A 25,133-nucleotide genomic window follows, 5' to 3' on the forward strand; every position below is an offset into this window, starting at 1 on the left:
ATGTGAAATATTTCTTAAGTACTGAGCATAAATGAAAAAACAAGTCTACAGCTCAAATACTCAGTGTTAAGGCCGTTTTTGTTATTGGCAGGTCACACTAGCAGAACACTCACCAGCAGAAAGCTCAGTTATCACAGTAACTGCTACAGATAAGGACTCTGGAGAGAATGGAAGGATAACATACAGGGTTGTGTCAACAAAGGACATGTTCCACATCGATCCAAACAATGGTAAGTTGTCCTTGCATTTGTTTTCTTTTCTTGTACATCGTCATCCAAATCATTGTTGAATGTTTTATAATTCTTTGTAAGAAACTATTGCTGATGAAGATGTGTTTTAAAGCATATGAAGAAAGTCGTGTTTGCTTGAATTTGCATCTAAAGTGTAATTTCTATACATAGGCACTCTGCTCATCAAGCAGAAGGTTGAGTTTGACCCACAGCGTCCTTCCATTTTGGTGGTGGTTGAAGCCAGCGATTGTGGAACACCTCCACTAACCTCCCAAACCACAGTTCAGGTGCATATATCTGACATCAACGACAACGCCCCTGTCTTCCTCCAGATCGAGTACAGAGCATCTATTTCAGAAGATGAAGTTCCTGGTTCATCCATTTTAACCTTGGAAGCGGTGGATATGGATTTATTTAGGGACAACTGTGGCTTCGATTTTGCCATCGCTAGTGGAAACATCGGCAATGCCTTTCAAATAGAGAGCAGCGTTCGCTTCCTCGAAGGCCATGGATTTCAGACTGTTGGAATGCTAATCTTGGTGGATAAGCTTGACTTTGAGACTGTCAATAGCTACAATCTCACTATAGTGGTCTCGGATCATGGCATCCCACAGCGAAGCTCCAGTGTTCCCGTGCTGATCACTGTAACAGACACAAATGATAACCCTCCTGTCTTCAACAAGGTGGAATACAGCGTGGTCATTAACGAAGGGGTGGAAAAAGGAACGGAGATACTACAGCTTTCTGCTCTAGATCCGGACTCAACACCTAATGGAGAGGTTCAGTATTCAATCAGCTCCGGAGACGAGTCTGAGCTATTTTCTGTAGATCGGTGGAACGGGTCGCTTTGTCTGAGAAGATCCCTAGATGGTGACCAAGAGTCCTCTCATTTGCTCATCATTCAAGCCTCAAACGGTGTAGGTCACTTTGCACTCGCTCCTGTAACTGTGCAGGTCAAGGGCATCAATAACAACCGGCCTTACTTCCCTCTTAAAACACTCACAGCAAGCATTCGTGAAAACCAGCCCCAGAATGCTCTGGTCACCACGCTGCACGCCATCGATCATGACAAAGGAGCATATGGAGAGCTAAAGTATTTTTTGATAAATGAAGAGCGCTATAATGATAACTCATGCAATGGGAAAGATGTTTTCCTGATCAACCGAACCTCCGGAGAGGTGCGAACCTGCTTCCCTTTGGACTTCGAAAAGGTCAACACTTCTAGTTTTATTGCTCTGGCAATGGATGCAGGCAACTTCTCAGCCACAGTCACAGTTCAGGTATTTGTGACCGGTGAAGATGAGTATGACCCCGTTTTCACCCACTCGGACTTCCCCTTCCGTGTACCTGAGGGTGCCAAGAAAGGACAAAGTGTTGGACATGTGCATGCTAAAGATGAAGATGGCGGAGTGGATGGCATTGTTCTTTACACTCTCGCAAACAGTTCTCCTTACTTCGACGTCAACACATCTACTGGAGTGATATCGCTAAAGATGGATGTTTCCCAACGACATGTAAGCCGGGCCAAAAGAGAAACACGTCAGATGACATTGGATGTTATTGCCCACAGTCCCCTAGAAAACTCACGGAAAGCTTCGGCCCAGATCACAATCGATGTCACTCATACGTCCTTTGGCCTATCCACAGACATGAACATAGTGCTTGCCAGTGCCATTGCAGCTTCTCTGGTAGCCATTGTGGTGTTGATCATAATTGTTGTGGTGATATTCCTTTTGAGATCCCAAAGGTACAAAGAACAAGAGTCATGCACTAGAATAGTCACCCATGATACTGTTCTCGAGAGTCTTGAAGACTCAAAAGTTCCAGGCGGCGATAAACTCTACCATCAGACCCTTCCCGGGTATGCAACGGAACAATCTGGGAACGGAGGGGGTGCTTACACGCGAGGCGGGTCGCTTGATCCATCCCACTCCAGTGGACGTGGTTCCGCTGAAGCGGAAGCTGCAGAGGACGATGAGATCCGGATGATCAACGAGTATCCGCGAGTTTCCAGCATCTCCTCGTCCATGCAGGAGCACATAGCTGCCCGTGGACCCGACTCTGGGATCCAGCAAGATGCTGACCAGCTCTCGGATATTTCTGGTGAGCCGGGCATGGACGCCAACCAGTGGTATAAAGGGAAGAAGTTGGGAAGTTTAAGTGGGATGCTATTAGCAAGCCAGTTGCCAGCTTACCGGGATGAGGGAGGCGGATATCTCGGGGTTGGGCGTGGTCTTAGCATCTCGCATCCAAAAGATTATGCTTTCCCAGAGGATGGCAAGCCTGTGGTTGATGGTTCTCTTACAGCCATCGTGGCTAGCGATGAAGAACTGAGGGGAAGTTACAACTGGGACTATCTTCTTGACTGGTGCCCTCAGTTTCAGCCTCTGGCTAATGTTTTTACAGAAATCGCACGGTTAAAAGATGAAAACGCACCAGCTAACCATCGGCGGCCTTTTCATCCTAAATCCAAGTCTAGAATAGACCCGCCTCCACTTATCACCTCTGTAGCTCATCCAGGGGCCAAAACTGTAATGCCAAAACCTGCTGTCGGACGAACATTTCCCCATTTGTCCTCACTGCGACGGTCTCCGATTGACCATGACGGTTCGGTTACCTCAATAGCCATGTCTCCAAGTTTCTCTCCTTCTCTATCGCCACTTTCTGCCCATTCCCCAGCCATCTCTACTTTTGGGGTCACACAGGGTCACAGGTCCTCCGGTATCAATACAACTGAGCACTCGATAGATCATAATGAGGAGGCAGAACTGAGAATATAACCCTGTCAAAGGAGAGCTCACCACCTGACTCAGGTACTGAAAATGCCTCTGCCGTAGTCCTGAATCTCATGTTGCAAGTAATGTTGCCCCACTGGCTGGCCAGAGGTTTCAGAATGTGGTGCTGTTCACCGTTTGTTAAACTTACTGACTTCTGAACAATGGCTATTGTATAATGCTGTTCTAGCCATCATGAAGATGAACTGATGTTTCTTCAGCCCAGCATTTGCACATTTGAAAGGACGGTTATTGTTTTGTAAAAGAAAACCTTTTTGTATTATATATTTTTGTACTGATGATTTTTGTTTCAAGTGACATGTGTCAAACGGTTGCTATAACCTGTGTTTTTATTGACATACATTTATGTTTGTATATAAGTGGTCATAATTGTAAAATGTTGGGGAGCTTGTTTTAGTTTATTAACAGGTGCCATTCTAATATGTTTGAAGTGCAGTGTTAAGCTCTTAAATGGGGAATATGTTTAAGTGTCAGTATTTATATAAAAAAATGCAACGTGTCAATACAAATACCTTGGAAGATGCTATAGAATACAGTGGTGGCAGTGATTTCTACAGTACATGCTGCTCCCCTCTTTCCTTAGCGTAATGGGGAAATAACTGAAGCTCATGATACAAAATGTACTTACTGTGGTAAAATTGTAATTTGTAAATTCAGTTTTTGCCTTTTCAAGAATTTTAAATGCCAGTATCAAGTTAGTTGTTTGAATGTTAATTTGTACATTAAGAAGCTTTTCTGTGTTACTCTAGTAAAGCAACTGTAGCTTTACAGTTTTAGACAATTCAAGAAAAAATAATATAATATTTCTAAAAAAGTAAAAATGGCAGCTCTTAACTGCACCTTGAGCTGATATTTACAAACATTGTAAAGTAACTGGAAGTAATATTTTTTTGTCTTTTACTCAAATTTTTTTTGGGAAAAACAGAATTGGAAATATTCTCGCTTATATTGCTTAAATAAGCTCTAGATAATAATTTGATAACTTGGGATTTCTTCGTTTAGGCTAAACTGATTCTTTGTCATATTGTTTGAATCCAATATCCAATAACTTGGGCCGAAACAAAGATTCACTCACACTCCCCAGCTCAAGGTACTGATATTTATATGTACATTTTGCATTGTAGCTTCTCCTTAAAAAAGCAGAACTGTGGTTGAATAATTGGTTTTGCTGACTACCACAATTTTTTTGTTTTTATTACATAACAACATTGCTTAAAAAGGTTTGCAAACCTGTATTTGTTGAAAAGCACTGGTACATAATTAGATTTCAGTTGGTTTTGGTTATTTTTGTTTCTCCAATACAAAGTTTGCATTAAAGTTAAAGGCAAATATTTCAGATTAAAAATGGTAACATGAGAATATTAAGAGAAATCCTCCTGGCAAGATTAATATGTAGCATTTTACTTTAAGTGATTGTGAAACCTGTTTTCCTAAATTATTCCTAGAAAATATTGGACCATTGTAAATTTTGCCATACGATTATTTAGTTTTTCTCCTTGTTCATGTAGTCTATTCCGGTTTCCATAACAAAGTCTCAGTTTTAAAGTTATAAAAATCCACAGTGCCTATTACAGAAAACTCTTTGTAATGTTTTGTTTCGATGCTAAAATTTACAACATTTAGAACATTTGAGATTTACAGATCATTGCCCTTGATGTTTTTGTGAGGTGAGCTTGATTTCCAGGGGTATGTCTATCCCTCCTCTTGTTTCTTATATTTAAGGCAGATATTATTTTTATTATGTACAAATACAACTCCTCAGTCATATTAACTGTGAAATATGATTTCATGCTGCCTCGAAGGAACATAATGTTCACTTGTTCACAATGTTTAAAAAAGTTTCTCATGTTTGTCACTGTTCCTGAATAAAATCTGTTTACATTATTTTGAAATAGCACTGTTGTCCATACATTGGCCATAAGATTTGTTGTACTTTTATAACATGTAGTCCAAAGGCCTCCTATATAACAGGTGATCTGTTTATTGTAAATGCAAATCAGGAAACTGTAACCCCGGTTCCCTGAGCTAACGGGAACGAACATTGCATTAAGCAAAACGCTATGGGAAAACTCCTGTTTTATCCGAAACTAAAGCGTTTCTGTGAAAATCGCAGACCAATGGCGTTTGGGCCCGCCATTTTTGGCGGCACCGCTCGCCTATATAAGTCCGGGCCGAACGCCATTCAGTACCATATTCGACTGAAGTGCGATGTAAAGACTCGCTGTGTGGCACTGTTAGCACGGCATGCTACGCAATGCTCGTTCCCGTTATCTCAGGGAACCGGGATTTACGTGAGTAACCTTATTGTTCCCTTTCGATACGGTTCACTTTGTATTGCGTTTAGCAAAACGCTATGGGAAAACTCCTGTTGTTTAACGTCTGTGAAAATCGCAGACCAATGGCGTTTGGGCCCGCCATTTTTGGCGGCACCGCTCGCCTATATAAGTCCGGGCCGAACGCCATTCAGTACCATATTCGACTGAAGTGCGATGTAAAGACTCGCTGTGTGGCACTGTTAGCATGGCATGCTACGCAATGCTCGTTCCCGTTATCTCAGGGAACCGGGATTTACGTGAGTAACCTTATTGTTCCCTTTCGATACGGTTCACTTTGTATTGCGTTTAGCAAAACGCTATGGGAATCATATCTTATCATGCCATGCTACAACAGACTTGAAGAATGCGTGCGACCGCATGCTGTTACAAACAGCTGTTCCGACTTTCTGTACTGAGCAGAGCGGTCGGTGTACACTCGTAGTGCCCTAACTGGGCAGAGCGGGTGCGGTGGCCGCTCATTGTCCACCGAGGGGAGAGCGAGCAGAGAAACTTAACGATCAGATTGTGCCTCCCAATTTAACGACCGTTTATGGGGGTGTGATTCACAGCTGTAGCTGCTGTGTAGACTTTGAGGGTGGAGGAGGCGCGGCCGCTATCCAGCAACTCTTGGAGGAAAGACAGAAAGTGAACTATCTCAAAGCTTAAAGGGTCTATGTCGTTCTGCCTCGTGAAGTGCAATGGGCAGTGAGCATTTTCATCTGATGTGAACAGGTCGATGTTCGCCCGACCGAAAATGCTCCAAATTTCCTTGACCACCCGGGGATGGAGTCTGCATTTTTAGGCGTTCAGCCAGGCTCGAACCCGTGTAGAGTCGAGCGTCATGCCCAAAAATGCAATTTGTTGAGTTGGGGTTAACAAACTCTTGCCGGGGTTGATTTTGAACCCCAAATTCTCCAAATGCCCTAGGACAGTCGACCTGTTCGTGCATATCTCCTGTTCCGACTGGGCTAGAATAAGCCAGTTGTCGAGATAATTAAGAATGCGGATGCCCGCCTGTCTCTATTTGGGCCATAATACGTTTGGCAGTGAGCATTTTGAACAGCCGTCTCATAAGCGAGCGATTCAAAACACGTAAATTAAAATGGGTCTCAGGATGCTGTCGTTCTTCGGGACAAAGAAATAACGGCTGTAAAACCCTGACTCCCTGTGAGCCGTGGGAACTTTTTCCACAGAAATGCCAGGGATGGAGCACCAAACGTGACAAAACCAAAAGTTTGTCGCGAGTATTTTCGGAACTGACATGCGCCGGCAGAATGCTGCTTTCCGCTGGTAGAGTCATTATACTCGGAGGCTGCACGGCAGCAGGGTGCCATCTCCGATTGTAACATGGCGAGGAGGAAAGTAGCTCAATTTGTGAGGAGTATGAGCAGGCCCATAACCTACAGCATTTGCACCGTGTCCAGCGCCCTGATGAAAACAGAGGACTGGGGAGCACAGGATCTTCAGGGATGGTCTGGCAATCCGGGCGCGAAGCATGGCGAGGCAAAGGCGCTCGCAGTGAGGGCAGCTTGATCCTGTGAGAGCGGTCTCGGCAAGGGTCCGTCGCAGGCAGACGACGCACTCAGAATGGAAATCTTCAGTGGGCAGAGAGGCTCGGCAGGAGCCGCAGTGACTGAGCGCCATTTGAAACAACGCGCTTATGGTCTTTTAGAGAAATTTGCTCTTCGGATAGTCGCAGGGGAAGCGCTCGGGAGTGTGGTTTCCGCTGCATGGCTTGTTTCTACGGAGAGTGAGGCTTCTTCTTCGGATCAGCGAGATGATCGTGCTGAAGCAGGAAATGGTACTGAATGGTGGGCCCTAAAGCAATTGGTCTGTTATTTTCACAGACGTTAACCAATAGGCTTCAGTATCGGATAAAACAGGAGTTTTCCAATAGAGTTTTGCTAAACCCAATGCGAAGTGAACCGTATTTTGAGGGAACTGAATTTTTCAGTTTCCATCTTTTCTAAGAAGTCTTAAACATCTTGATCTATTATGTATACAGTATTTACTCTAAGCCTGAAAGTGATTTAAGCCTGAATATGTTGATTACAGGTTTACATATACAGTTTAGGCCTATACACTTAGACCTAAAACAGAACTAAAACTTGTTGTTAGGTTTAGTTAGTTGATATAGTTGCTTGATATTTCTTTCTAGCCGATCCTGTTTTCCTTTAACATTGAAAGAATGTTTCTCTGACTTGTGGCTGAGACCCTTTACATTCAATTGAGATCATGTTAAAATGCCTGAGGTGTTTTGACCTTCGAGGATGTTTATAAAGAATGGATCAGTAGCTAAGTCTGGGAATCCAAATAGATTCCAGATGTACAGCCAGAAATGGGTGAAATATTGATGTAGATTTACTGTTTGTGGTTCAGATAAAAATCTGTGTGATTCCCACTTGAATAAAATAAATTCTCGACATATGGCACAGTTAATATTTAGTTCTCAAGTGAATCTGCAGGCATACAAACACCACTGAATCCTTGTTTATATCATGTTTATGTATTTCCATCTGATCTCTTGTCTGGATTGATGAGGAAAGACTTCCCACCTGACCTTCAAAGTCTCAAAGAGGAAGTTCCAGATAAACCATCGCTTCCAAATTGTCTTAATTGAGCGAAAAGATATACAAAACATGATCGCTCTATACAGCCGGGGTCTAATTCATTATTCGAAACGGGCAGATTAGGTTTTATTCGGAGTGCTTACCAGACAGTTGGACAGTAACAGACTTTGCCACACAATGGGAAGAGTTAGTCATCCTTCATAGTGATGATGTAAGCCGTAATGATTTGTGGATCTTTTCGAACTTGTCATTAGAGCCGTGCCATAGACGGGTTGTATTACAGGATATGTCATACATTGTGTTTATGAAGGCTTGTGTGAAGCAAGTATCACCACGGAGACCCAAAGAACCTTCTTAAATTTGGCCGCAAATATGTTGACACCCTAAAACTATTTTTTAAACTGTGGGTTTGACCAAAACATTACGAACAGGAGGATATGTCTGCAAAAATATTGGATTGGCAAGCAAGCATTTTAGTGAGACTTTAGGATATATGAAATTCACAGTTTTAAGTTGCAGACACAAGGAAACCTATTCATAATCTTTATTCTTATTTGTTTTTTATTGAAAACTAGGTGGCTTTTGAATGTTATTCAATGAATATGATCTGTATTACATGGGGAAATCTATTGTTGTTTTCTATTTGTTATTTAGTTATATCGTCACTGTCCTTCCGAAACCTCGGATGTCCAAATTCACAGTTTTTAGGAAATGGAAGAAAACACTGTAGTTTTTAAATGATTAAATACTGTGATGTCAAAGTTGACAATCACTTTTTAATACTCTTTATGGGTAATTGCAAAACCCAGTGACAAACATAAAGGATGACTAATAATGATTTCACAAAAAATCATGAAATATGGAGATACGTGATATGCTTGAATAAGGCTTTTTCTGTATTAATGTGCTGATTTTTCCAATGTATATTGCAGTCTAGGGTGAAGTATGTACACTTACAACAATTTAGGATAAATAAATAGCGGGTAAAATATGTATTGAACATGTCAACCATTTTTCTCAGTAAATGTTTTTCTAAACGTTCTGTTGACATGAAATTTTCAGCACATGTCGGTAAGTAATCCATACATACAAAGAAAAGAAAACAAATAATTTCAGAAATTAGGTTTTGTGTAATAAAATGGAATGACACAGGGAAAAAGTTTTGAACACGCTTACTGAAATTTATTTAATACTTCATACAAAAGCCTTTGTTGGTAATGACAGCTTCAAGACGCCGCCTGTATCTGAGAAACTAGTCGCATACATTGCTCAAATGTGATTTTGACTCATTCTTTCATACAAACAGTCTTCAAATCTTGACGGTTCCGTGGGCCTTTTCTATGAACTCTGATCTTAAGTTCCTTACATAGATTTTCTATTGGATTCAAGTCAGGTGATTGGCTGGGCCATTCTAGCAGCTTCATTTTTTTCTCTGAAACAAATTGAGTTTCCTTCTCTGTGTGTTTAGGATCATTGTCTTGCTGAAATGTCCACCCTCGTTTCCTCTTCATCATCCTCGTAGATGGCTGCAGATTTTTATCAAGAATGTCTTGGTACATTTTTCCATTCATCCTTCCTTCAATAATATGAAGTTTGCCAGTGCTGTATGATGAAAAACAGCCCCACACCATGATGTTTTTGGGTTTATGTGCAGTGCCATTTGACCTCCAAACATGGTGTGTATTATAGCATCCAAAGAGTTCCATTTTGGTCTCATCTGACCAGACTATATTCTCCCAGTATTTCACAGGATTGTCAAAATGTTGTGCAGAAAACTTTAAATGAGCTTCAACACGCTTTTTCTTCAGCAATGGAGTCTTGCGTGGTGAGCGTGCATAAAGGTCATAGTGGTTTAGTGCATTACTTATCGTTTTCTAATTCCAGGTCTTTCTGAAGCTCGCCACAAGTGGTCCTTTGCTCTCGGACCACTCTTCTGATAATTCTTGTCACTCCTCAGTCAGAAATCTTGCGAGGAGCACCTGGTCGTGGCCGGTTTATGGTGTTCTTTCCACTTCCGGATTATGGCCAAATCAGTACTCACTGGAACATTTAGAAGTTTAGAAATCCTTCTGTAACCATACCATATGTTTTGCAACAATGAGGTTGCCAAGGTCTTGGGAGAGCTCTTTGCTTTAACCCATCATGAGATGTTTCTTGTGTGACACCTTTGTAATGAGACACAATTTTAGAGGCCTGAAACAGCTGATACTGTATTATTTAATACTGACAAGGGGCAGGATAGCTTTCTAATAAAGCAATAAGCCCCAAAAAGCAGTGGGTTACAGTGCATTTTATAACAGCTAAGGGTGTTGTGGGACGAGAAAAAAGGTGACGTGTTCAATACTTATTTTACCCACTGTAATTTAATTTACCATTAAACTATGTGAGTGTCATATGGTGTGGCAAGATTTTGAGCATCGTCTAAAGATGTAGCAGGGCCAGACGCCAAATAGAAAACAATGTGTTTTGATTTGATGTGTGACCCCCCTTGAATGTTAAAATGTATTACTCATCCCATTAAGAAAAGGTGTGTTTGAATATTGAATATTCTATTTAAGTTTTTATTTCTATTTATTTCTAAGGCGCTTTTCATAATTATGCGTTGTTGCAAAGCAGCTTTATGGTAAATATGAAAAGAGTTAGTAGTGACAAAAGTAAAAAAACAGGAAGTTAAGAAATACTATAGAATACAGCCATATAATGGATTATAGCAAAAACATCTATCAATGCCACGTGCCATATTTCCTGAAACTCATTTTTTGGGGTCAAGTAAGGAGAAACCACTTAGTTCCAAAATAACATGACATCATTTGTTGGCAGACAGCTTGATGGGTCAAAACTGAAACACAAGAGGTTTGCGTCGACAGCGTATAAACTGCGCTATGTGAGTACCCCAGCTCTCATCGGCTTTGTGCAAACTCATATTCAACCCCCTGGTTATCTGTACGAAACATTATTTATGTAAGCTATTTTAAAAAATCTGTCGTATTAGCCAAAAGTTGCAAAAGGCTTGTTTTTGTCATGTTGAATAGTTGATTTGAACACTTTGGGGAGGAATAATTTGTTCCTATTACATAAGCTCCATGTGGGTGATGTTAGAGTCCATCTTCGAGACATCAGTTAACTCACACCAAGTTGTGTGGAAAAATTAAGTACAACATGTGGTTTTTATGTCTGATGGAAAAAGCACTGAAAGAGAGCTGACCCAGTTGGAGAGTTGTTTTTTTCTTTGTGCCGTTTACCGGTTTTGATGCACTTCGTGTTTACTAATGCTAAAGACAACCATCAAATCGTTCAGATCTTGTGGGCCACTTCTGGCTTAACAACACATCAGTCGAAAGCTTAGGACACATTCAGAATGTCTGTTTTATTATTCTAGAGGCTTTTGATGAAGCATCATCAATATTATAATGTTTGTGTATCTGATGTTTTGGCTTTGATGAGGTCGGATTGTTGTGTCTGCGTCGAGACCCTACTTGTGATTGACTGGTCTTTAGATTTATTTTTCTTTGGCACTGTTAACCAGAGTGCTTTAAAAGCTTTAAAAACATCTTGCGGGCCTTCGTAACAAACTCGAAGCTCAAAAAGTAACCTTTTCGTCAACCTTTCCAAGAGGCTCGCTGGCTAGCTAGGCCTGGCACGCTCTTGAAAATGTCATGACAATAACGACTGTCGAATTTAATGATTTTAGCAGAACTGGAGAAAGGGAGAGACTATTTTGCCCTTTGTCATAAAGATGCCGACCGAGCTTGGCAAACCCACAAAGACAGATATTTCTAGTCACCAAGGGCCCCATAATGTGCTTTCTTTAAATATTGTCTAGATTTCCATTCATCCAACTGCAGTTTGGTTCGCTTTAGACATGTGAAGGAGAGCGTTGATATGAAGTTTTGCATCTGTCAATGCAAGAGATGGGGTCAGTGATTCTTTTGGCGTGGGGTGTAGCCTCCAAATGTAGGGTCCCTTCATATTTGTCAAATGGCTCCATCTTCTCAACGGCCTCTAGAGGACCCTTTGTCTCTCCTTCTGTGTTTTTTGTTTTTTCCTGCTTTGCTTTTCCAAATCTTGCCAGGCTACTTGCGTGACTAGAGAGAGCGAAAAAAGTGAGTCTTCGAAACCCATTGGCACGCGATCCCTAATCTATTTTTGGAGCGCTATGCTTTTTTCTCTCAGCTTTAGACACTGGAAAAAAATTGTGAGGGGAAGAGAGCCAGTTGTAGGGTTGAAGGGGTCTGGTTCTCATTTAAGGCCGCCCTGTTTCCCTGTCTTGCCCTGCCAGAGCGAGAGCCACTGCGGTGGGGAGAGAAAGGCGGGCGGATCGGGAGGTGAGCAACTGTGGCCCAAGCTTCAGGCCTGCCAGTCGGCTGCGCTGTCACTTAGCAACCGCCCGCGTCTGGTTCTCATTAGCCGTCCCAGCTGGCTTGTATTTCAGACTTCCACGCTTTGCTGTATTTTGATTCATTTCTTTTTGCTTTTTTGAAGGCCGGCTCCGGGTCTGCCGTGATGAAATTATGACGCTTGGTGCGCCTCGGTCTCTCCCAATTCATTTTCATTCATTTCGGGGAAAACAATACATCTGATTTTCATCTCAAATTAATTCGGTTTGCGAAAGACATCAATTGTGGCGAGTATATATACTGGAAACCTAACAACGTTTTTATCTGAAAGCAATTATCCAAATAGTGTCAGGTTGATTTTGTAATATGCCCTTCAGCCGCTTTGTAGTGTGTTTTTCCCTGCCATTTGATGAGTTAAAGATGTACAAAAGCCATCAAATTAAATCGTGCTCACATAGAACAATATTTTGTGGTTTTTGCGGTTATATCTACTCATAGTCTTGGAGAAAATTGGCTTCATTCAATCAGTCATTTAAATAGAAATAAACACTTGCAGCCAAAAATCGAAGATTATGGTAAGATCTTTAATGTTTCTTTGTGTTTTTAATCAAGGCATGTAAAAAACTGAACCTGAGATGACACTGAGCACAATTGAAAGGACATAAAGAGACAAATGGCTTTTATAATAATAGTATATTTAAGCCATCTATTCTAATTCACATTTAACAATACACTGACAACAACAGCTCCAAGTGAAGTGAGGTAACTGTTTATGGAAGAATTTCGGTTGATATAATCTGTCAGAAAAAAACAGAACTTCAAAGATTTTGTTGTTATTTACATTAAGATGACTTGAAGAATGGCATTAAAAGGTTTAAAGGGGTGATATGACACGGCTAAAACGAATATTATGGTTTGTTTTAGATGTAATGTGATGTGTATACGCGAATTAAGGTTCAAGAACGCTGTATTTTACACATACCGTGCATGTTTGTATTTCCTCGTTGCCCCGCCTCTCTGAAACCCGCAGATTTTTTACAAAGCTCATCTCCCTGAAAAGTGAGGTGTGCGATGATTGGCCAGTTAACCAGTGTGTAGTGATTGGTCGAATACTGCAAGCGTGTGATGGAAATGTAACGTCTCTTACCATATTTGGAACATCAGGTTCCAAAGCAATTGTACTGACAGTGCTTACTTGCGTATACATTTGGGCGGTCTTAGTCAAATCATACCATGAACTGACATAGATTTGTGGGGGTGTGGTTACACGAGGCATTTCAGGCAGGTCTGGGTGAGCATTCACTTTTAGATAGAATGCAATTTTTGCAATTTTACGTATCTAATAGATGCATGGGCAACTTATAACACACCAAAGACACAGAAAAACACGTGTTTGTGCCATATGACCCCTTTAATATCTCCAATCAGGGGTGCCTCACACGTCCTGAAAAGTGAAGCTGCGGGCTCTTTGGCTGGCTGCAGTACAGGTCATAAACCCCGCCCTCTCCATGTAAACAAATGGGACAGGAGCCACACTATAAAATCCAATTACACTTAAAAAAAATTCCAAAGATGTTTTCTGGTATTTTAGTCCATTTTAGCATGTTAAAGTATGTCCAAGTGTTCGTTTTTTTAATAAGTTAGTTTTTTTTTAAAGGGGTGCGGTAAATGATTTCTGCTCTTCGTGCTCACTACTGCACAGACTCTGGCTCCACTGACGATTCCTTCTGCGCATGCCCAGGCTCCAAACTGACATTTTTGCGTAACGTGTCAGCGCCCATCGTTGGACGTTTTTCGATCAATTCATTACAGTGGAAGGAAGCGGCATCACGCTGTCCATCTTTTAAACGCTCTATGTCTCCAATATACACTATCACTATTGCATGACAACAAACCGTTTTCTACCCTTGCGTACGGTGATAGTTCACCCAAAGATAAAAATTCTGTTTTATATTCACCCTCATTATATTCAAAACCCATATATGACTTTCTTCTGTGGAACACAAAAGAAGATATTTTAAGAAATGTCTCAGTGTTTTTGTGTCGATAGAAGTCAATGGGGGCCAGTGTTGTTTGGTTACCAACATTCTTCAAAATATCTTTCAGCAGATTCTGCAGAAGAAAGATAGTCATACAGGTTTGGAGTGACATGACGGTGAGTATATGTGTATATCACTTTGTTTAAATTGTGGTTTGATTTGGTTTAGTTCAAGTGAGAATCAAGCTGCTTGTCTTTTTTCCTCGTCTCTCTTTGTTGGACGTGCTGCTGAGCTTATGGATGGATGCCGTGAAATGTAAGGGAGAGCGAGGTGTCATATTCTGCGCCAGACAGGATTTTACGAACTGTCAGATTCAGTGTCTTGCTCCCTCATTCACAGTCTCGTCTAGGCTCAGTCTTCCAGGGCGCTGTGTGTGATACCATAAAAATGCATTATGCATTACAGACCTATGTGTCTGTAATAGAAATTAAATGCCAAAAGGTGTTTGTCTCACTTTTAACTGGAAGCTGCTCCTAAAGGTCCAGTGTATGAAGTTTAGCGGCATCTAGCGGTGAGGTTACGAATTACAACCGACGACTAGCTCCACCTCTCACCCCTGCCTTTCAAAGCACTATGGTGGCTGACACAGAACTAAGATGTCATCACGTTTATGTTTTTTTGCCGAAGGAGATAACGTATTTGCGAAACACGCTCTGTAGAGCAGTTTGTCTGCTTAGGGCTACTGTAGAAACAACATGGCGAATTCAAGGGGACCCGTGGTGTATGTAAATAGCTCATTATGTAAGGTCTTTATACACCTCTGAAGACATAGTTATGTTATTAAATTCAAGTTTTAAAATGGCACTCTCACATTGAAATGAAGTGAGATGGAATGTAATTTTGAATGAAACTGCTTCTGCTAAATTAAATGCAATTCTTTTGGTGGTGAGACCTCACATTTTTCCAATGTGCCGCTTTCATTTACTGGGTTTCAGATTAGGTGTTTACCTGATGACTTTTTTCAATGCATTTAAGTCTCAATTAAGCTATTATGGGCATTTAATGAATAAAATGAATATATATATATATAAATATATATATATATATATATATATAGTTTCTATTTAGAATATATAATTTGGGAAATTAAAAGAATAAACACTTGCAGTGCAAGTGCTTATTTTCGTTAGTTCTATATCTCCATAGGACTCCAGGTTTCATACTGGATGGGAGCTTTGAGTTAAGGAGAGAGAGTGAGATTGATGAAGTGAACGCAGAAGGTTCCCAGTCCCTCTGTGATGTGAAGACAGAAGAGAGGACGCAAGAGAATGATTGTTTTGTTCTGTCTTAACAGAAAAGTGCTGTCACACAGAGCAGAGAGGGACATTAAACACTCTGATTCCAGCTACTCCATTGGAAAGCTGACCTGGTGACTCAGCACACGGCTTAAAACTCTCTCGCAAAGGGAAGTACTGTAACTTCAACAGGAATTTTTACAGAAAAGGCCCTTTTTACTCTTGGTTTCGCTTTTTCCATGTGGTTATCGTTAAATTACTTTCTTGAAAGGTAATGTAGGTCCAAAAATAGCAAACCCTTTTAAGGTCTTTACCTATGAATAAATCACAGCTGTAGGCCTAATCTGTATAACGACTTTACATTTAGGCAGTAGAATCATATAATATTATTGAAAAATAAGCATTGAATCATATAAATTTTGACTGGTGTCTCTAGGGGGACTTTACTTGGAATAAATTGCGCCCACCCATAGTGTAGAAGTCTGGTTTAAAGGGGTTGTTGGTGGCTAGTTAATGAGATTCCTGATTTTTAAAATGTGTTTTTGATCATTGTTTAGTATTAACTGATAGAATTATGTTAATCTTAAAGAACATAAAGCAAGTCAGTTTTTGACCAGTGTACAGTCTACATAATGGCAGTTTTCAGGTCATTTTGAAATGAAGCAAATAAGTCTTTGTTTTTTTATAGTTAGTGTTTTTGCAATTTGAAGTGTTTGCAATTCCATCTACACATAGCCGGATATGAGCAATAATATATACAGAAAGTTCATTATCGCTATATCACTCCAAGCAGCTATTCCTTTTGTGTTGCTTTGTTTTTAATTGACTTCAAAGCCTATAGACTTTCTAGAAATATATGCCTTGCAACAAAGTATCGCACAACTCACCTCACATGTTGTGCTTTGATGAATAGAATATTGTTAATAATGGAAATTTGAATTACCGCAGGGTGTGACTGAATGCTACAGCATTAATTTTGTTTGGCTCCCAGCTATTCTCACAACCTGTCATTACGGAGGAGAATAAACAGCAGAAAAATCTGAACATTGCCAAACCTTCACTTAGACGGGTGTTAAAACAAGGTAAGCCAAGTTAAACTTCATTTAATCACGATCAGACCATCAAACACCATCAGTAGTTACTTAAATCAGTAGTTGCTGTGAAAGGACAAGACAAGAGAAAACAAGAATTTCAGCAATAGCCTTGAGTATAAACCTCCGTAAAATTCTCAACAATTCTAGTGAGAAAAGCAGTGACGTAGAATATGCACTAATTATTATTATTGTTTGCTAAAGGTCCAGTGTTTGAAATTTAGTGGCAAATTGCAACCAACAGCTCACTCCACCCCTCACGTCTATCTTTCGACACAGTTACTAAGATGTCGTCACGTTTCACTTCTTTGCTGAAGGAGATAACGCATTTACAAAATGTGCTCTGTAGAGCAGTTTGTCCGTGTAGGGCTACTGTAGACACAACATGACGAATTCCAAGTTAGGGGACCCGCTATGTATGTGGATAGAAATAGAACATTCTAAGGTAATAAAAACATAACGCTTCATTATGTAAGGTCTTTATACACCTCTGAAGACATAGTTATGTATATTATATTGCATTTCTGTCAAAAGATCCTCCAAAAAATTACACACAGCACCTTTAAAGTATGTGTTTTACCATTTGTTTTACTAAATGATGCCTTTAATTGTGAGACATATTATTTTTCTAAATCTTACTCTTGGAACATGTTCTTAGGGATTCTGTGCATGCGCTTTCTTGTGAAAGTCATAAAACAGGTTACTTGACTCCTGACTGTTTTATTGCCAGATTCGCACGTGAAAATTGAAATGTTTTTGCGATAAAATGAAGAAAAAATACATTAACCCGTCAAGAACGTAAATCTGTTACAACTTCACAGAACAGCAGTTGGAGCCAAGCCAACATTTAATGACATTTCTGAAGCGAGACAGCCGCAGAGGTTAGAATAGCGTTTAAATCAAAGGCTTATAGTGAAACACTTTTAAATGAACACAGGAGAGTCCACCATGGCTAACTTTTGATATAATTAAAAATCTGACGCAGAATAAAAGCACTTTCAGGCAGGGTGGGCTGAGCTGAAGGAAGGTGCTGGTGAGGAGAGATGTCAGCTGTGATTGGTGCTCGGAAGGCCCTGTTGGAGAAATCCTATGGAGTCGGAGGTCTAATGTGTGGAATCGCTCAGTCAACATCACAGAGGGTTCAACCACTGCCTGCAAGAATTTTCCATTGATGCAGTGTATGAGCTGAACAAATATTGTACTGTACTAGTCTGTACTGTACTGTATTTCATTAAGGACAGACTCCACTAGTAAGTGTTTATTCTCCAGAAAAGATGATCAAAGTCCAGAATTTAAAATTAAAGGGGACATTTCATGAAAATCTGACTTTTTCAATGTTTAAGTGCTATAATTGGGTGTCTGGTGCATCTACCAACTCAGAAAACGTGAAAAATGACAATCCAGTAACTTTGTTGACATGAGCCTATCTCTGCAAGCCTGTGAGAAAACGAGCTGTTTAGATTTCGCTCGCTTTCTGACGTAGGTAGTCGTTCTTATTATAATATTACCGCCCCCTTTTCTGAACGTGTCCACCCATGGCGCTGCCGCCTTTTTTTTCGCAAGCGACATATGTGAATTAGTTCAAACACCATGGCAAAAGTAAGCAAAGCATGCTAAGTGTTCTGTTGTTGGCTGCACAGAGCAGCACAGCCCAGCCTGACAGGAGAGCAATGGATTTATTTTGTTTCAATGGAAATCCACCAGACTGAACGAGGCAAAGCTGCAAATAAAGACATTGTAAGTACCGTTATTTTTTAAGTAAGACCTCAGGGCAACTTAAAAGTAGGTAAAACGGCATTGTGAAACGTTTGTCCGTTCACGCAAAGAAAGCAATGTGTATGGCTTGTAAACACGCAACGGGATTGTCCTGTGTAACGTTACTTTCACTTAGAGAAAACGCGATGCGTTTGTCTTGAGTATCTTCACTTATAGAAAGCAGTGTGTATGGTCTGTAAACACGCGATGGGTCTGTCGTACTTTCACTTATAGAAAGCAGTGTTACGGTTTGTAAATACGCGACCGGTTTATCATGTGTAATTTCACTTATAGAAAGCAGTGTGTATGGTCTGTAAACACGCGATGGGTCTGTCATGGGTACTTTCGCATGTAGAAAACATGACGCTTTTGTTAGGAGTGTTCGCTTATAGAAAACAATGTGTTTGGTGTTTAAAGACGGAAACAGCGTTTCTCATTCGCTTTATGTGACCCTTCTTTTGTCGATGGAAGCACAGGCTCACAGCCTGCCCCTGGCTGCGTTATCTGTTGAAAGGGGGGTGGAGACTAGCAGCTCATTTGTATGGAGCGATTTTAGTCTCATTAATTATTCACGCTTAAAACAAGATACACACATGCGTAAACAGTTTCACATGAACAAAACCTCATTTACGTGCACAAAGTATAAATATACATTTACAAAAAGCAATTCACGTGCGTAAAACAAAACTATTTTCTCATAAAGTACGTTTCGCAAACATACGACTGTGCACAAATATTTCGAAAGTTTAAAATACACGTTTATCGTGTTATGTGAATGTGCAAATCGTCACTCACGTGTGAATCGGCTTGGATGTGTGTGTGTATTTTTTGAGACTCTCCTGGCAGCGCAACCCCACCAACGTGGGTTGTCGTACTCTTTAGCCAATCAGATTCAACCTTACCATTCAACCAATCATAAACGCGGAGAGCACAGGACTCAAGGAAAACGGCTCTGCGCACCTTTTGCGCAGCTACAAATCTATGCGCCCATACAAAACAATGTTTCCAAGAACTAGTTATTTATTGTCCTTGTTCATTTAAAACATACATTGTATGGACATACAAACATGAACACATCTCATCTATCAGGCACAGTTTGTTACCCAGACGGATTTTAGCAGTTCAGTGGAAGTGACTGCTGGTTGTGTAGTTTTTAAGTGGTCATGTTCACTCACTATTTCATACTTTTCTCCTACAAAATAAATCAATAAAAACAGATTTATTGCGTGGCTGTATTATGTTTTAATACTGCATCACAGCTCAGAGAGTAGATTAGCGAAGCTGTACAAACGCGTGAATAATTAATGAGACTAAAATCGCTCCATACATTTGCACTTAAAGAGACACACACCAAAACAGCGCGTTTCTCCTTACGTGCAAAACTGGGCAATTAGGGCATGGTATAATAAAAGATCTGCGGTGTATTTTGAGGTGAAACTTCACAGACACATTGTGTAAAAGTAGAAAGAAACCTCTCCTTTAAAGGGACAGTTTACCCAAAAACGAAAATTCTGTCATCATTTACTCACCCTCAAATTGTTCCAAACCTGTATTAATGTCTTTGTTCTGCTAAACACACAGGAAGATATTTGGAAGAATGTCAGTACAGATCTCATCCCCCATTGACTCCCATAGTATTTATTTTCCCTACTATGGCAGTAAATGGGGGATGAGATCTGTTTGGTTACATTTGAGAACGAATGAGGTAATAATCAACATGTAGTTAATATGGAGTTATGTTAATGTATTAGATTCTATACATCAAATAGAATTAATTTGAAAAAGTGAGTAATTTAAACAATAAAGTACAGTACAGTAATACTGTACACATACACGGTAATGTAAACTGTAACCGTATCCTTCTGTAATTATCTCACACATGCATAGCCCCCCCCCACACACTGCTTTACGGTATGTAACCTTTACAACACCAAAGAGAAAATACGATTTATAGTCCGCTTGGTGGTGACTCTGTTAACTGATCCCAGTTCCGTGTCAGTCACACCCGGCTCTCTCACACGGCCTTGTAAAACTTGGCAAACACAATGCGGTGCACTCCGAGGTAAGACACCATTGTGGTCAGAAGCATCTCCAGCAGCGCTCTGGCCTTAACTTGACTTTTCATACCATTTTACACTGCTTCATGTAGCTAAGCATCAAAAAAGAGGAATAGAGCAGAAAATGTTGGGTGCTGGATTGTTTGTCATTAGACAAGTCAAATTACTTGTAAACCTCAGAAGTTTTGTTTATTCTCTGCCTGATACATGAAATGCTTTCACATTCAGACAGACAACCAAAACAATGTAAGGGATGTAGACAAATAAATCTTGAACATGTGGATAGAAGAAAACAAGACCAAGCTAATATGTTTGAATTTTAATACAGATGAATTCGAAAGCACTTTTTCGAGATGTTTAATGTACAGTATTGTATATACAAGTTTGGGATGAGTCACATGACAAATTTCAATATCTAAGAGAGTTTGTTGAATAAAGAGGAAAAGTGGTACAACTAATAATGTTTCTATGGTGGAGGAGATCTTAACCAGAAGTGTTCTGCTCTTTTGTTGCATCTCAAGAAAATCTGTCACAATCAATCAAAAAGACTGTTAAGCAAATTAATATACTTTCTTTCTCTTCAACAGTCCATACATTCATACAATATCAATGTGTAACCATCCACACCAGAGTTCATTCACTGGTGGTCCACCGTGGGTAGCAGTGTTACTGTTATCCAGCATGTGCTTCAAGATCGTAAGACCGTGTTTGATTGCCTTGATATGCATCTGGCAGACCTATAAAGAAGAACAGATGTGCTGTGCGTTGTTTCATTTTAAACCTGGCCGACACCTCTGCCAACACGTACCGTATTGAAGTCCGAGGGCATCGTGCCAAGCAATAAATCTGTTGTGCCAATAAACCAATAACACACATGTCAGAAATGTATCAGCTCATGTTGAAGGGAGGCACCTCTTGTTCTTGTTCTATAGTGTTATTGTAGTGAAATTACAAAAATAAAATTTTTTAGGTTTAAACTGTTTCAACAACGACTTCCATTCGCACTTCACGACTCCCTGCAGGGCTGTGATCTTTCTTTGTTGTTTTTAGAAGCAGAACAAAGGTGGTCATATCTTTCCAACCCTGTGCCAAACATCGTCTGCTGGAGGAGTAATTGATTTTGTTCTGTCTCGTCACAGAAAAGATATTCAATCGGTTTGGCAGGCTGAATCTGTGAATGAAGGGTGACGTGAACAAACACTGTAAAAAATGTAATTTTACAGAATTGTATAATTATTTTTTTTACAGATGTTTCGCGTATGTAAAAAACTGTAATTGTTTTTACCAATTTTTCAGTATCTTTGAAATACGGTAAAAATTGTTAAATTACTGTAAAACACTGCAAATTTACAAGGATGATGCAATCATCAATTTACAAGGACCCGAAACACCCAATGATCCCAGGATACATCACTGAGGATGCGTCCCAGTGCATTCATGAGATGTTTCTTGCATAGTTTTTACGGGATTTTTTACAGTGTGAAGCAAACCTCTTTACCGGTAAAAATTATTGGTTGTATAATGAAATTGTGGTTGCAACTTATTATTTTAAATTTTGACTGTCAATGTAATTTACAAAAACTGTACAAAACACATCATTTTTACAGCAATTTCTTTAAATAATACAAGCCAGCAAAGGAAAAGTCTTATTCAATAAGGAAAATGCAGTAAATGGTAATTTGATCTATTAAGACAAATCTATTTATCTTTTAAGAACAAAACGCCAGCTGAACATATTTGTAAATTCTGGCTTTACACTTTCTGACTGTTTTAAATTAGCAACCATTTCTGTTGTTTTTTAATGCTTGTTCTTAAGGAATACAGACTAAAAGAATGAAGAAAGAAAGAAAGAATACAATTTTAAGCATGCTTTTTTGTTGTTTCACCAGTTTTCTGTTCAGTATTTATGTGTCTCAGGGGCTAAACTCCTCAAGATTAGTATTATGAACTGATGAATTGTATTTATTGGACTTCATTGTCTCAAATGTTTTGTCAGTTACGACATCCAAACCCCTAATTCTTGAAGCAGAAACCTCACTTAGCTCGATAACTTTATTTGACTTTATTTAGTGTACAAACAGGTTTTTGGTTTCTTCTTTGTCCCTGCACACAACACACAATGGGACAATGGAGAATTCCCTTAAATTAATAGTCTCTTATCTTACATTCTGTCACAGGCCATTCCAAGTGATATTTGTCAATCTTTTTTTAGGAAGTGAGATGGTCATAAGATACCTGATATCCCTTAGCAAAACTGTGTTTTGAGACTAGATGACAAAGATATTCTTGAGCATATTCCTCTGCTTTGAAAACAGGACTATTGCCTCTTTTATCTCCCGTGAAAATGAGATGTCCTCTACATGGCTTTCTGAATCTACATGCAGTCTAGAAAGTGTCTGTGCTCTAGTGCCAAGGACAACAGCCTATCGCAATGTAAATCGCTCGAGGTGACACGAGGAAAGGAAGACGCATGGCTGAACTGCCATGGCTAGACACGTCCATTTATAGCCTGTCAGGGTGCCTTGTATTCAAAAATTCTTGGGAAATTCTCCAAAAGATGGGAATAAAAGATTCCTGTTTGGCTGTTGGTGCAGCTCTATAATAAGACTGAAGGGTATTGTGATAGTGTTGGAAACAGCAAAGAGTAAGAAGATGATGATGAATAAAATATGACCTATGTCTCCCTCCGAGAGTTAGAGTTGGTTGTAGGTTATGAACTCCTGGTTGACACCAGAACACATGTTTGGATTGTTAAAGTCACAGATGAATAATGTATGTGAGTCTCAAGCCTTTTTTCATGATGGAAACAAGTCTCAAAAATGAATTGAACTGGGTGGTGTGTAAATAGAGATGAATTATTCTTTGGCTTTGATTCATATAATGGCTTTCGCTGTGATAGTTCACCCAAAAATTAAAAATCTGTCATCATTTACTCACACTCTTGTCATTTCAAACCTGTATGACTTTCTTTCTTCCGCAGAACACAAAAGAAGATATTTTGAAGAATGTTTTTAACTATGGATGCCGGCGCTGTTCGGTTACCAACTTTCATCAAAATATCTTCTTTTGTGTTCTACGTAAGAAAGAAAGTCATAATGGTTTGAAATGACAAGAGTGTGAATAAATGATGACAGAATTTTCATTTCTGGGTGAAATATCACTTTAAATGGATTCCCTCGCTGCCTATTTTATGCCATTTGCTGCCTTTGATTGTATTTTTAGGATCTAAGAAACATGAAATATTAGTTGAGAGTGGCAGGAAAGCACCGGATCTACCAAATGAATTAATTGTATTACCCCTAATGTTGTGATGTCACTTACGCAGTTGTGAAAAATTGAAGAGATAATGATGCAGTTAATATGTGCAAGACAGAAAAGTGTGATATCACAAATACTGTGAGAAACTTGACGTATTTCCACCCACAAGGTCTTCTCACATCATATATCTGCACATACATTGTCCAGGTTTCTAATCAAAGTGTGATTTAGATACGGTTTTCAATTTCTCATGTGGTATGGCTGTAAAAAACTCTTTGGCTAAACGGTAAGGTCTTGGGACCCTTCATCTCTGTATGACTTCACATTGTTCAACACTATTAAAGCATTTGAGATGTGTGTCTAGGCTAAATTCAAAATTGTTGATAAAGCAAAGTAATCTGCTCACTTCATTGTTAGCGCCATTCAAAGAGTTAAGAAATGGCACTCAGAGCAAAGATTACTGCCTGTAACTTCACAGGATGTAGCCTTTAAAATCCCTGCATGTGCCATCGCGTGCAAGCTGTGTGTGCAGACGCTGAGAGCCAACCACAACTAGTATTCACAGAAAACAAAATTATCACTTGCGAGATTATGGTGACGACTCATTACAGGATTTATGATGCCTAAATAGTTTTTTATACTCATTTGCGGCGTCTTGTTGGTCGTCCTTTTGATTATGCAGGTGAATTTCACAGGAAGAGTCAGTGTTACCAGCAGGTTGGTGGGACGGCTTGTTGCCGGGTGTTCTTTCACGCACTGGGTTTAACAAGGAGCTCTCACGACACACACACAGGGTCAAAACAGTAGTCATAGAAACTGTAAAAGGGAAGTGTTTTTTGATAATGGGAAAGGAGGTGTAACGTCTGGCCTTTTTATATTAAACGCATGTGGAACTATTCATTGTTTTTTATCTTATGGATTGTTTATAGTATTTACTGTATGGTAGATGTCTAGATGGGAAAATTCTGAGATACCGTGCAAGAGTACATCATAAAAGCTTATAGAGGTGCGGGTGGTATTTTTGCCAAAAATAAGTTCATTGCTAAAAGGTAAACAACCATTAGACAATAACCTGGTCTCAAACTTTTTTCCCAAGTGAAAGTCTGCATGGATCTGTGATGCTAAAAAATTTGTGAGGAAAGCAAATATACTTGTGATGTTGAGCTGTTATTTCTTTCTGTGGAATTTCATCTCTGTTCTGTTCTCACCAGACAGACAAGCAAATGTTCACGTAAAGACTCTAAAGATCAGAAAATACAGAATAGAAGATAAAAAGAGGCATTAAGAAAATAATATTTTATCTTCTGTCAGTGCAAAATCAATTTCATTTATATTCAAAGCAGTTATTTTGAACCCAGCGTTGGGTCAGAAAGGGACAAACCCAAATGTCTGGTTTTGCTTGGTTGTTTTATCCCAAAAATGCTGGGTTGGTTTAACCCATTGTTTGGTCA

The 25,133-nt window shown here is 39.7% G+C and overlaps 1 protein-coding gene across 1 annotated transcript in view; it reads left to right on the forward strand.

The window, feature by feature from the left end:
• dchs1a (dachsous cadherin-related 1a) overlaps positions 1-4,979 on the forward strand; it is a 113,389-nt gene extending 108,410 nt beyond the window's left edge. Inside the window, exons 20-21 of the mRNA XM_057351431.1 lie at positions 92-230; positions 402-4,979. Of these exons, the coding sequence (XP_057207414.1) occupies positions 92-230; positions 402-3,010 (2,748 nt within the window). The 3' untranslated portion in view covers positions 3,011-4,979. The remainder of the gene's footprint in view (positions 1-91; positions 231-401) is intronic.
• The last annotated feature ends 20,154 nt before the right edge of the window (positions 4,980-25,133 follow it).

The sequence above is a fragment of the Triplophysa rosa genome, linkage group LG14 (genome assembly GCF_024868665.1).
Source record: "Triplophysa rosa linkage group LG14, Trosa_1v2, whole genome shotgun sequence".
Classification (NCBI taxonomy): Eukaryota; Metazoa; Chordata; class Actinopteri; order Cypriniformes; family Nemacheilidae; genus Triplophysa; species Triplophysa rosa.